This window comes from Aptenodytes patagonicus, chromosome 4, assembly GCF_965638725.1.
Source record: "Aptenodytes patagonicus chromosome 4, bAptPat1.pri.cur, whole genome shotgun sequence".
NCBI lineage: Eukaryota > Metazoa > Chordata > Aves > Sphenisciformes > Spheniscidae > Aptenodytes > Aptenodytes patagonicus.
In genome coordinates this window covers 19332300-19346952 of record NC_134952.1, presented here as the reverse complement: position 1 = coordinate 19346952, position 14653 = coordinate 19332300, and the positions used below count along the sequence as shown (strand labels likewise).

Genomic DNA, 14653 nt, shown 5'->3' with positions numbered 1-14653 from the left:
GTTAATTGTCTCCATGAGACGATACCCCAAGTACACTAATGGTTTCAGTACAGAGTCCAAATACCAGATTAAGCTCCAGATCAGTGTTTTAATAACAAATCTCCCAGGCAAAACATCACTAATCACTGCAGAGCACAGCAAACTGCAAAAGCCTACACTGATTGTTAATATGTACAGCAAAATAAAGAGCATGGCGCAGATCAGATAAACAAATATCGAGAACAGATGAATCAGTATCGTGACCCGCAACTCTTAACAGATATAAATCTCTTCTAATATGCTCTGGTCAATCTGTTGTCATCTGAAACCCTTCGAGCCCCACGTTGGGCACCAAAAAGGACTGTTGTGGTTTAACCCCAGCCAGCAACTGAGCACCACACAGCCACTCGCTCACGCCCCCCTGGTGGGATGGGGGAGGGAATCGGAAGAGTAAAAGTGAGAAAACTTGTGGGTTGAGATAAAGACAGTTTAATAGGTAAAGCAAAAGCTGCACATGCAAGCAAAGCAAAACAAGGAATTCATTCACTCCTTCCCATTGGCAGGCAGCTGTTCAGCCATCTCCAGGTAAGCAGGGCTCCATCACGCGTAACGGTTACTTGGGAAGACAAACGCCATCACTCTGAACATCCTCCCTTTCCTCCTTCTTTTTCCCCCAGCTTTATATGCTGAGTGTGATGTCATGCGGTGTGGACTATCCCTTTGGTCAGTTGGGGTCAGCTGTCCCAGCTGTGTCCCCTCCCAACTCATAGAATCATAGAATCATTGAGGTTGGAAAAGACCTCTAAGATCATCGAGTCCAACCATCGACCCAACACCCCCATGCCCACTAAACCATGTCCCTAAGTGCCTCATCTACTCGTCTTTTAAATACCTCCAGGGATGGGGACTCCACCACTTCCCTGGGCAGCCTGTTCCAATGTTTCACCACTCTTTCAGTAAAGACATTTTTCCTCACATCCAATCTAAACCTCCCCTGGCACAACTTGAGGCCATTTCCTCTCGTCCTATCGCTAAACTCCTTGTGCACCCCCAGCCTGCTCGCTGGTGGGGTGGTGTGAGGAGCAGAAAAGGCCTTGACTCTGTGTAAGCCCTGCTCAGCAGTAACGAAAACCTCCCTGTATTATCAACGCTGTTTCCAGCACAAATCCAAAACACAGCCCCATACTAGCTACTATGAAGAAAATTAACTCCATTCTCCAGCACATCATACTTCTTGGAGAAATGGTGGTATATATATCATCACAAAAGAATATGTGGTAGGAGGTAGGAAGACAAATGATGATACTGCATAGATATTGTATAAGGCCATCAAATCTACCAGCTGTATGTAGTATGCAACTTCAAGACTGTAATGCAGACTCATATGCTTCCGTTACAGGGCCAGCAATGCTAAATGGGTATGCTACTCTCTGATTTATATCCTCGATCACCGTTTCCTGTCTGAAGCGCGCAGTGGGTAGCTTCTTCAGGCTTCATCTGTAACATGAAACCCAGATGAATTTCCAATTGACCGGAGATGATGATAAAATAATTTTTGGAATGTGTTTTAATTTGCCTGTAATGAAAATACATGTGCAGAGTAGAAAAATTATTATTTAGTTTAGATTGGTAGAGTTTTGAGCATATATAAACCTTTCTTGTTACCCGCGAGCAGGGTTCAGTTCAGGTTTATCAGACCATAGATATGATCAGATCAATTCCAAGTCTATTTAAAATGATTTTCCTACTTGTCAGAGTTAAATTTTGCATACTTTGGGAGAGCTAATCACCTGTATTATGTGGGAGGAAGATCTGTAGGCCAGTATTACAATCACTCCAGTCCTGGAAAATCTGGAGTAGACAAGTAACTGCTCGTGTTCCCCAAAGGGCTTTACTGAAGGATCCCACAGGAATGCTGACAGACTGTTTTCTCGATATCTGCAGGACCCTGCTAGGAGGGAAAAGACAGGCACCACAGGTCTAGCAGTATGGTAGTTTAACTTGCTCTCAACACTGGTACTTCATATAAAATAATTAGCAGAATCAAATTTTGGATGAAGGACGGCGGTTCAAAATTACTTCAACCAAGATGTAGGCTTTGAAGAGATGTTTGGGCTGTATCATCTGTTCTCTATCTTTCTTTTCCCTAATGCTGCAGCATATTCACCCAAATGCATTTCAATTCATGCCAGATTAAGGATGTGAAGACTTAAGGATTTGCACGTTTAAATCTTAACTTTTTGTTTAATCAGGGCATCAAGCCACACCTGCAACCTCTACAGCATCCACAATTGTTTTGGACTAGCAAAAAATGCCAGGGGAAAGAAAATCCTTGAAAACTGTAGGGAAGCCCTTGACTGAGAAGATGAAATGTAAGTTTTGACCATTTATGGGGAACTCCTAGGGGTAAAAAGGTTCTCACAGATGACTGCATAAGTTACTGCAGCTATGAAATCTAACTTTTTTTAAACCATATGTATATTTTATATAAATGCATATACATACATATGTGTCGCTACATATATATGTAGCGAAAGCATACTTCTCATTAATATTTTTACTTACTGGCCCAAGCTGTACATACTCATCTATTATGCTTACAGAATTCTCATAGCTGATTTGGTGCAATGACTATTCCATTGTCTTAAGAACGCTGCATACATAGTATGCATAAACAAAAGATATTTGCACCCAATTTCTGATATATTTTTCTTTAACAGGTTAATGTACCTGTTGGGGTCAAAATGCAAGCTTTTCAATATTCTTATTGCGTATGGGCATAATATGGATATGCTGTAGTTATATCAAATCTCGAAAGATCTATGGAACCTATAGACTGTTAAGGCTATGGTTTCTATAGCAGGGAAGTTGATTCCTTCTGATTTTTTTCAGTTCAGCTTTCTCTTCCATTAAATACAGATGTAAATATGTACAGAATCTAGTACAACTAAAATAAGTTATAATAACTCCAGATATTCTTTCCACAGAGAGGAGAGATTTGGAATTAATAAATTCTTTTGTCTTGGAGGCAAAACGCAAATTTCATATAAATGGGGTATATGAAACTAAGATAGGAGTCCAAAGCCACAAAAAAAATAATCTCAGATACTTGTTGATAGTAGTTTGCCTCAATCTTTTTTGATTTATTTGAGAATACTCAGCATTGGTTTGTTTTTTAAGTTGGAAGATATGACCATACATATAAAACAGGATCTGTATAATAAGGAATAAAAGGCTTTAGTGTTCTGCAGAAAGATTATTGATAACACTGCCCCTGCAGGTTTTATAGTTAGCTTTGCATACAGATACTCAGTTTATATTGAACATTAAAAGATAGTACTCTAGATTCTGCAGTGAGAATTTTACATTGCACAGAACTTAATGTGCAACATGAAAACTGCATTATGTCATTTATATTTCAGCAGGTAAGTCCCAGTCTTGTTTATTCTCCAGCACAAACCGCAGGCTGGCTGTGGAAGGTCAGGCTGGGAAGTTGCTCTTGTTTGACACCGCAACATTATGGAGTAATGAATATTTAATTAGGCAAGTGAGGACCATGTGGGAGGTTGAGGCAGCCGTAGCTCCTAGTTGACTGTCTGCAGTATCATCTTAGAGTGTTGTGTGAAAATGAATCCTTGGGGTAAGCTTCAAGGACACTGAGTAGGTAAAAAAGGCATTCTGACAGAGCAGCTAGTTACAGGGAAGTTAGAAATAATAGAGACAAATGTTTTAAGTGTTTTTGTTACACTGGGAAAAGGTTTTATGTTCTGGTGGGCTAAGCCACCATGTTTTATTAAGCTCCATAAATGTAATAGAAAATTAAGTTTTAACCTATAGAGTCTGGAACTATAACAGCGATGAAAGTAATTTGTTTTATGCAGGTATTAGCTATTAGAACGGAGCACATGTATAATTTGTTGACATTATGCAAACAGCATGAGGTAGCAGTCATTTCTCTGTAGTCCTATTTTAAGCACAGCAATAGAGCTGTTTGATTTTGAGGATGTTATTCTCAGCAAGCTTTCAGGAGAAGTTAAAAACTATAGACAAAAACAGGAAGATTGGATTAATTTTCAGTGGCATAGGCCAGGATGAAGATTTCTTATTATTTTGTGTTCCACATCAAGAAACATTGCATGCAGTTTGGATAAGTAATGGTTGGGAAACTTTTTAATTGTGCTATGAAGGTTTAAAAAAAATTAAAAAAAAAAAAAAAAAGAAGTCTTTCTTCATCACCAGGGACCTTGGCAGTCCCCTCACTATCTGTCCTGGGCTCTGTGGAAGTTACTATTCCCACACAAGACAGAACAAGATTGTGTCCACATCCCATGTGGACATCCATTTTAATATGGAGTGGATGAAGCAGAAATAGTTTTTTCCTTGTTGTCGCTATAACATTCAGGACAGACAGCAGTGAGCCATAACCATTTTAAACTAAGTAAGTTTAGCTAGCACGTTACTACTAATCAGTTAGGAAGGGAACATATAACTGCATCTCTGCTTCCCCAGCTCACGTTCTAGCATATAACTATCTCTGTTTTGTGTTAATAGCCAAGACTAAATTTGGGCAAATAAGGTGCAGGAGAATTTTTGCTGCTATTCACTGGCTGTGGTTAAAAGTGGTGACTGATAGACAGGGTGAATAATTTGGAATTAGTTCTGCAGTTTCCAGTGACTTCTATGATGAAGGACTCCAATCCTGCTGCATCCACTTTAGAACAAAGGTGGCCAACTTTCAACGCCTTGGTACAAAATACTGTAGAGTCGAGAAGTAAAAGACCAGAGAAGAGCTATTAAAATAAATACATTAGGGATTGTGATTTAGGACTCTTGTGACAGATAAGGAGCAACTGAAAGGAGATTTGATGTTGGTCATCTACTTGTGGCAGCTGTTTATTAATGCTGATCGTAAACATCTCGCTGTTACCTTGTGTTCACCCATCTGTTTGTTTCTACCCATCTGTTATTTCTTGCCATGTGCTTAGGTTGTAAATATTATCTCTGTTCTCTTGCATTAAGGAGGTTAGAAATCCTCTGATAAAAATGTTCAGTTGTGGAATTCAGCGTTTGCATTAAGAGCAGAAGCCCTTGCAAGCCTCTGGAGTCAACAGCGAGGAAACTGCGTACACAGGTTTTCAGTGCTCCTGGCTGACTTCCTGCAGTCACCCTTTCTGATGAGATTGAAGCATCTAATTAAGTTGATGTTGTTATTGTTAGAAGATTTCAATTTACTCTTAGGCAATAGCACAGGCTAGTTCAGGAGGAGATTTTGCTCTTTGAAGTTGGAAGAATGTTTAAATAACGTGTGCAAATATAAGAGGTATACAAGGCAAATCGTCTTCAAGAAGCCAATCAACTTGTGCTCTGTATATGTCACTTCAACTTGTGCTGTTGCTTTTTTTTGTTACCAGACTAGCAGATTTATATCTGGCATGCACTGTCATCCTTATTGCAGGGGTTTCTTCGCATCAAATATTTGTGATGGCTTTTTTTCTCCTTAAACCATTATACTGTGCTTCTTGCAAGTTGAGTCTTTGCCATTGTTACTTAATATAATGATAGCCAAATTTAACTACTTCTTGCATATTTTAAGAGATGTTTTTGCTTTATTTTGTTATTAAATATAATCTGTATTTAGTAACTTTCTCTCTCAAAAAGAAACTATAAAGCTAGCTAATTCAGCATTATTTATCATTTTATGGCAGGCCATCACAATGTTCTGTTCTGAGACAGGCCGTGCGTTTGAGGTTAAGATTTTTTTGAAGGAAGATTAGACTAGATTGTCCCAGCAACCTATGCAATCTAAAAATCAGGTTTTTTCCTTACTTATTTTAAAATATGTTTTCATATTGCTGTTAAGTTGATTTGTGCTTTGGTTTTGATTGTTTTGTTTTATAGTGAAATACTATTCCTACACAGGAACAAGGAAAGAAATACTGATTACATACCTGCTGATACTGACCAGCTCTGAACTTTTAAGATTTGCATAGTTTTGTCTTTTGTAGCATGGGACTAAAGCGACATCATTGTATAGCCCCTCCCTGAATATGGTTAGGGTGCACTTCAGTTGCCAACACGTCTGCCTGGGGCATAGACCAGTAATGCTGAGACCCACATTGAAGTTCTAAAAATGCATGTGGAATTGTATCTATGGATTGGTTAGAATTTAATTTCATAAATTGATGTTTTTGTTGTTTTTTTCTTGTGGTGGTGACAAAGATTTTTAAGATTTTTTTTCTTGTAGCTTTGTTTAGAAATCCGCAAGGGAAGAAAATATTTTATTATTATGAATTAATTTGTCTTAACAGCTCTGCAGTACACTTTGTACATTCAGGGAAACTTTTCCATTTTGCATTTAAACTGGACTGCTGTTGTGGACAGTCTTTTAAAAAAAATCCGTATGTCTTCTCCCCAGTCACTTCATGCCTTCCAAGTACTTCAAAACAAAATAATTTGTGTTTTATATTGTTCTGGGAGCCTGACAGCTGGACTGGGTAAAACAATTTGAAAATCCAGGAGTTTACAAACAATGTTTACTTTTTCCTTCCATTTACTTTCCCTAAGGTCTGAAAAAACCTTTTGTTTTGTGTGTGTGTGTGTGTGTTTTATTCCTTCTCCATTGTACTTAAATAATAGCTTTTAAACCCTGATTTCTAAGTACCTGATTCCAAAGTCAGAACTTATAGGAATTGATCCAGATCGCTCTGACGTTAATTATTAGGGGTGGACATAGCTTATAGATATAAAAAGTATTTATATAGTTAGGTGCAAATAGACTGTTTCTGATTGAGGACTTTAGTGTGTCCCATCAATTAAAAAAAAAAAAAGAAAATGTGTATTACCAATATATAGAAGTTGATATTCTCCAACTGTCCTTTATGTTGTTTCACTATAATATTTGTCAACAAATCCATGGTGGTTTTACTACAGTTTTCCATTCTAATTTTCCTGTCCACTTTTCCCTGATCTGCTCTTTTGATTTTGGGGTAAGCAACTTTAGTCCAATGATTAGTCAGCCTTTTCTGCTGAGCAGAAAAATATTGGGAGCTAGATTTGGACCCAATTCTGTCCGAACGTTGCATTGTTTGTTAAAAGCCTCTTAGTGAAACTGGTCAGAAACCTTTCATGAACTCTTTCTTAGGTAGCAGTTACTGTTATTGCTGTGTTGAAATGTAAAAGGTTTAGGAAAAAGTGTCAGAACTGATGCAGCTTTGTTTTGGGGGGGGGGGGGGGAACAACAACAAAACATGGTGTTGGTGATACATACTTAGGTAAGGCTTTAGAAAACCAGTATTTCAGTTCTTCATTTTGAAGTAACACTGCTAGTGAAATTTGTATAAAGCAATTAAAAATGTCAAAGGATTAAGAAGGTCAAGGACTCTAGCTGAAAACCATTTGCATTGGCCTCGTCTGTCCTCTTCTAAAGAAGAGAGACACACTCCTGTTTCAGTATCTCTTCACGTCCACCAGCTATTTAAGGAATTTCCTTTTCGGAGACCAGAGGAGTTTAGAAACTTGTAAGGCCCCCTGCGATCTCTAATGCCTCAGAATTTGATGATTTTGTTGTGGGTTTTTTGGTCAAACTCTTCTTGGCAAAGTTTTTTCTGAAAAGACACAGAAAATAGTTACTGCTTAAGACGAGCGGTTGTAGGAAATGCTGTAAACATGAAATGGTGTAAACATGAAATGCTGAAATTCACCCAGTTCCTTCTCAGGCTAAACCCTTTGCTAGGCTAAACCAGGGGGTTCTGGGAGCTATTTCATTTTGGTTCTTTCCATTAACTGTGTAGCCTCGCTGGAAGCATAAGACAGCATGCTTGTGTTTTAGATAGCAGGCACAGAAACTATGTCATCTAACTGCAACTTTTATAATGCTTTGATGTATTGTGTCTATAATGCATTTATCTCTGCTCAGTGCGTAACATAAAGAATAGCTTGAAGATGTGCATTTGTGTTTATTATAATTATTTAAAGGCATTTACAAAAATGTTTTATGGTCAATGCTGTCATTAAAATTAGATCAGACAGTGATTTTCTTCTGTTAAGCTTTTCCTTAATGGGTTCTTTGTCTTCTTTTAACTGTATTAGGCATTACATATTGCATCACCATCTAATGCAATAGAGTTGTTCTCTGTGTTTATGTAGTACAGGGAAGTACTGCAAGGGAAACGAAAACATAGTCTTCGGGTTCTTCGGTCACGGATAAAGCCTTCAGCAGATCATTTTTATTAATAGGAAACACTTCTCACGCAAGATGGAAAATAATTAATTTACAAGGGAATAGCAGGGAATGCACGTAGCTTCCTAAAGAGACTTTCTTGGAGAGAATCCTAACCACGAAACGTCAGCTGTGCCAGGGCCAGCTTCCCACCCGTCCCAGGGCAGTGAGCCGGAGAGCAGGGGGAGCTCCCTGCACAGAGGTACCGCTTGGGGTCCCGTTACTCTCTTCCTTCCGTACGGTGGGGCGGCGGCCTGGGGTTTCCACGACCTTCAGCAGGCTACAGGTCCTGCGGCCGACAGGCAAAGTTAAGGCGGTGGGGAATCCCCTCCAGCTCACCGCTCGATTTCGTTCCGGCAGGTGAGGCACAGGCAAGGCAGCCTCCGCTCCGACCGTGAGCGGCGCGGTGCGATACCCGGCGCCGGGACGCTTTCCGACGAGTCGGGGCTTTGCTGCCGGCTGAGCTTTCCCCTCCCCCCGGCGCACTGGCGGCGGACGGGTGCCGCGCTCCCGCCGGCTCCCCGCCTGCTGACTCACGGGGGAGGACAGACCCGGCGCCCCTGCCTGTGGCGGGTGTGGTCTGTGCCTGCGCGGGGCGGGCAGCCGGCCCCGCCCCGCCCGCCGGGCTGCGGCGCCCGCGGAGCCGCCGCGCCCGCGGAGCCCGGCCGCCGCGGGGGCGCCGGTGGCTGCGCCGCGCCGTGGCAGCGCCCGCGCCGCTCGCTGCCGCGGGGGCTCCTTTTGCAGGCGCCGGAGGTGAAGCGGAGGGAGTTCGCGTGGCTGTGAGGAGGCGAGGAGGCGCGAGGCTGTAAACTGCCCCAGAAGTTTGCTGGCAGAAACTGTGCCCTTTATTGGCAAAGTCTTCTGGCTCTTCTCAGAGGAAACCTTATTGCTTAAGATGAGTGGCTGCAGGAAGCGGTGTAAGCGTGAACTGTTGAAATTTGCCCAGTACCTTCTCAGGCTAATCACAGGTTCTCTTCACACAGGTAATGATTGTTTTTCTTTGTAGTCGAGCTGTGCAGCATGATAACGAGAAAATTGCCTAAGGTTAATATAGTGATGGCATTGTTCTACATTATAATTCCTTTCATCTTGTAAATAATAATAAAAAAAAGAAATCTGTGAACTGTTTTGTGGCTGAACATAATAAACACAGAATACATAGTCTTACGTTAGAGTGTTTAGACAGTGTAACGTTCTCTAAGCGTTTACACACCTGAATGCAAATCGGAACGTGAGTGTACGTGCTTTCACCTGTCCACCTGTGTACATTAAAGGTAATGCAGAATAATCACACGATGGTCATAAAGGAAAAATCTCATGCTTTTTATTGTCACTGTTTCTTGAACTGATTTACTGTGGCAGACTACATTCTTTTTCTCAGAGGCTTGTTTTTGCTTATCTTAAGATGTAAATCAACTGCAAACTGTCAGTATGATGTTACAGAATCTTGTCTCAAACTTTAAATAATGCCTGTGCTTTTTGCCCTCAAAGAATTTGAAATGTAAATGGCTGTCAACTTTATGTAGGTATTTATTTTTTCTGTAACCTTGGACAAATTGTACAGTACCAGGTAAGGTTTCTAAGCTAGACTGAACAAACAGTATAGTTTTCTTCTTAGCACTTTGGAAAATATACTTTTCTCACAATTCAGCATTTTCTATGGCTACTCCCAACAGCTGACAAATATGATAGCTTATATGATGTCATTCTAGACTTCAAATATTTTTTTTTTCCCCTTGGAAAAATCATCAAGCAGAGGTGCAAGTCCAGCATCAGCAGATAATAACGAATTATACTAACATGATTATTGAGAATTAAAAGCCATTCATTTTACTACAAGTATTTTGAAAGTTTCTGCTGATGATTCCCCCCCCCCCCCCCCAGTTTAGGCACTGATGGAAAGATTTGAAAGCAAGTTGAATCTTCAGTAATAATTTAAAGTATTGATGCATGCAATTTATCAGATTTGGGGGTACAATGCTATAAAGATCACGGCATAAACATTGGCAGCCAGTATTTTATAGGATGCTTGTAACTTGTGGAAATCTGGTACAGCTTTTTGGTAACTTTGAGTGGCTGCTAACGTAGAATTTCCTTGACTTTATTTTCTGTTCTGTACTATTCCTAGTCTATCGTGGTTTCTCTTTTGTGAATTGTATCAATTCACGTTTCTCTGAAATGCTGGCTTCTTGCTCCTGTGGGTTTCTATGGAAATTAAGTAATATACAATGCAAGAAGAAAGCTATGTTAGAAATGAACACCAATACTTTTTCACAGTCATCCAAGCTTTTCCTTTCACATCTGTCAAATGATGCACACTAGGTTATTTTTCAGATGGATGTCTGTACTGCAAGCTTTCTAAGCTCACAGTTCAAAACCATTTTCAAGAATTGTTGTGGATAATGATTCTTATGTTACTACTAAAAGAAGTTCTTTCATTTATAATTAAGCAGCACATTTTCAGTGCTAGATTACTGGAAAGCCAAGAAGAGTGGTATGAAACCTGTTTCCTTAAAGGAAACAAGCAAGCAAAAAACCCCCACTCTTAGGAACTCTTAAGAACTGAGACACTTCCTAGGAAATTTTCGGTTCGTTTTTACTACAGGCAACAGTGTCTTACTACTATCATTAGGTTAACAGACCTCGTCATGTTCAAATGATGGAACAAATAAGATCAATATCATGTGATAATAATTGAACCGCTAAGAGAGGTAGAGCTCCGCTCTTCAGTTCTTGCATAGCCCAGTCTACTCATTAACCTCAACTGTTGCAATACCAGTTACTGTTCCCCCTGCAAAATCTAATGCATAATTCATTATGTTGATAATTAATGAAGATGAATGAGGAAGCCTAGTTAAAAGTGTTAGAAAGTTATACTTCAATTTGTATATTAAAGATATTTCTGTTTCTGTCTTGAGCATTCAAAAATGTAGGCTAGCTATCCGAAACAAAAATGTGTGCTTATTTAGCTTTTTACATGCAAGCAATCTGCTCACTCGAGTGACCAATTGTTTTCAAAATGTAGATGTTTACTAAGGAGCACAATGGTGAATATAATTTAACTTCCTTGTTGATAGAATTTGGCCCCTGGTTTCTCTTTCAGGTGTTCTTTAATGTTTAAATTATACTTAATATTAAGTTGGAACTACACATTGTTGAAAGCACATGCACTAAATCTAATCCATTCCTCCTTTCTGTATGGGTAGGCATGTTGAATATGTACTTAATCTACATCAATATAGATTGGTACAAGCTCTGCTGGAGTTGGTGTGATTACACTGATTAGAAAATGAGAAAGTGAGCTAGGAGGGAGACTGGGTTTACTGGCTGTAGGCCCAGCTAAGAATCACTGGTGAATGATGGTTTTACTGCTCACATTTCATAACCATTTACAGCACTACAGACCTGTTCTATGGTGAATCTCAATATTTAAAATAAAAATTATCTTGTATAGCTGTCTGTGATGGTACATAAACAGGGACTTGTGCTTAATATTCAACTCAGCTGTAACCAATATTAATGAAACAACCCCCTTGCTTGAAGGTAAATGCTGCATAAATCTTTACAATGGGTTTTAAGTGGCACTCTCTGCCTGAATACATCCAGATCTCTTCCTTTTTTTTCCAGCATGTTACTATGATTGACAGCAAAATGTAGTGAAAAGAAATAGTCTTTTAAACAAAGTTTTTTATTTTCCGTGATTTCTGCTATGTATTAAGTTGATGTGTTTCCACAACTGAAACAGACTCCCTCAAATACTTGAAGACAGCATTTCTCAAATGTCATACCAATTCCTACTCTATTGCCTGCTGCCTCTCGAGGCGTGTTGGAAGCACCCATTCTTTGAAACACTGTCATAAAGAATTTAGCGCTGCAATTGAGGAGAATGTTTCAGTTTTCAGATGCAACATGAGTTTGTATATTATAAATAATGAGATAAATCATTGAGGGATCAAGAAATAGATTGTAAATTATTTTGAAATGGAGAAAACATAATTTCAGAGCAATGGCTAGGAAGTTTTTCTTAACTGTCGCAACTGATAGACTGCGGGGATTAAAGAGATGATAGAAACAAAACTGGCATTGACTTCAGTGGTAAATTTTCACAAGTATGTCCTTTTCAAGCATGTTCATATTAAATGCCTGTCGTAAAGGAGGCTGGGTTTTCTTGGACAGATTCAAATTCCCAGTTAGCATGTGTGTTTACAAAGAAAGAAGGAAGAGGAGAACAACTCTGGCTGTGGAAATTGTACTCTCTCTAACAAACTGAAGTAATCTCAGTCTTCTAGGCTTATGTAAATAAAGCTATGGATTGATTTTTATTTTTTTAATCTATAGATTGATGCCATTGGTGTAAAATAACACTGATCACAGGCTTGAGATTTTTCTTAGTTAAAAAAAAAAAAATGCGAATGTGGGATGTACTTTTTGACGGCACTTTCTTTGAGAAACCAGATTACCAGAAGGTAGTTTTTAGTCTTTAATTTTGCCTGTTTGTGCACAGAAATATTTTCTAGCCTACTGCCAAGAGGAAGACATCATCTGAGCATAGAACTCTTTTCCCTGAAGATATGGGAGACACTAGAACAGGCATCCAGGGGCTCACAACAGTATTGCTTTGACTGTTGCAGATCCCCTGCCTACCAATGCCTAAAGTCCAAGTCTGTTTGAGACAGCAGTTTATTATGGATGCTTTCCAAAGCTGCTCACTTTATTGGCACATAGATTTATTAGATGTCTCTCTCCTGAACTTTGGAAATACGGGGTATATAAACACCTATTGGTCAGGCTGCCTGCCAGGGAAGATCTGTGTTGCTGATTGCTTGGTTAGCCTGAAGAGGACTGAGATGTCTCCTCCATGTCCAAGGAGAATGTCCACACTTCCAAAATCAGCTAGTATGGATAAGAGCCCTCTCTATTTCTTAATCTCTCATACAGCAAGACATGTAAACATCACAGGACCAGATAGAGGTGGTAACAGGGAGCCTAACTCTTTTCTGATGGTGAGGGAATCCATCTGGGAGTAAGTAGACCTGAGGTTTAAACTCCACTCTGTGAAATCACTCAAAGAGATCTGTAACTGTCCTGAGAGCAAGTATCATCATCACACCACTTCTTGATGTTCATCTTCAGCAGAGAGCATGTAAGAATAGGTCCCAGCCACATGGAGATCCCAAATGGTTTGTGTTGGCTCTCTGTCACAGATAGATTAAAACTCCCTGAAGGAGGTGCCTCATTTCATGACCCAGTTTAGGAAGAGAGGGAAATACCGAGACTGAATGTCCCACTAGACAAGTTTCCTGCCTCGCTCCCTTTCCTACTCCATTCTACAACAAAAAATTCACAAGGCTATCTTTAAATTTCATTCTTGGTTCCAGTGTGTGGTGTGGATTCCACAGTTATTATAATAAAAAGTTTCAGCTCAAGTCTTCAATTTCAGGTGTGCATGTTGTGGATGCATTGATGGAATGATTCTTAAAAATCAGGGCGATATGCTGGGATTTTTACTCTTGGAGTGATGCTTTCTACAGAAGTTAGCAGAAGATGGGATCTGGCTTTTGGGTTGTGAATGTAAAACTCTCATCCTTCCCAGGAATATATCAGGGTTGTCCCATTATCAACATTTTCAGTTAAGCTGTGGACAGTTTAAAAATAAATGCTTAAAAACCTAGAGATTAATTCAAATATTTTACAAGAATGTAATAGTCTAGTTAGTGATAGTAGGTAAATATTCCAGAGTAACTTTTCCTTACAGTTAAGAGGTTATATGAAAGAGAATATTGAGACTAATTAGCTCTTAATTCTTACATGTAACTATACTGCATTTTTCCTCTCTTTTTCTTCAGATTTAAAGCACAAAGCTTAAAAACACTTCGTATTTAATCTGTGCACAATCATCTTAAATATGGCAAATGAAATTATTTCAACAATTGATTAAATCATTTTCTTGGTCTTAGGAAGTGTTACTAGAGATGAAAAAGTATTGTACTTCTAATGCAAAAGAAAAAGTTTCTCCTTTAATAAAACTGATCCTGAAATGAATCTAGTGTACCTTTCTCATGTAGTCACTTCTCCTGCATAGCTTTATGAATGAGTGATGCTGAAAATCTGGATGGTTTAAATAGGTGTAGGAAACAACTGTCACTCTGTCTCTCAGATGGTCCCTTCAGACCTTGAAGTTGAATAACAATGAGGGAAATATTCCTGAATTATTAACATGAATTTTTACTACTTCTATTTTCTAGTAGTGTGTTTTCTTCCATGTTGTTTTGGCTGGTTAATTTTTGTTTGTGATAAGTCACAAAAACTATTCAGTGAAGCCAAAGATCTGGAATTACTGTTAACTGATTATTTAATGTGAATATTCATAAGACATTTTGCTTCCAGTTTCTTAAGTGTGGAAGACAGAATATTCTTATGAATTTGTAAAAGAAATCTGTAAAAGTGCCTTTTTTT

General features: G+C 39.1%; 1 protein-coding gene across 7 annotated transcripts in view; it reads left to right on the top strand.

Moving 5' to 3' along the window:
* The window catches only part of KCNIP4 (potassium voltage-gated channel interacting protein 4), a 470545-nt gene that overhangs the window by 114298 nt on the left and 341594 nt on the right, over positions 1-14653 (top strand). For 2 of the 7 annotated variants that reach the window (XM_076336025.1, XM_076336018.1), the window contains exon 1: positions 8907-9180. The exons of the other annotated variants lie outside the window; for them this stretch is intronic. In XM_076336025.1, the coding sequence (XP_076192140.1) occupies positions 9093-9180 (88 nt within the window). In that variant the 5' untranslated portion in view covers positions 8907-9092. Of the gene's footprint in view, positions 1-8906; positions 9181-14653 lie in introns of those variants that run through there. 7 annotated transcript variants of the gene reach the window in all.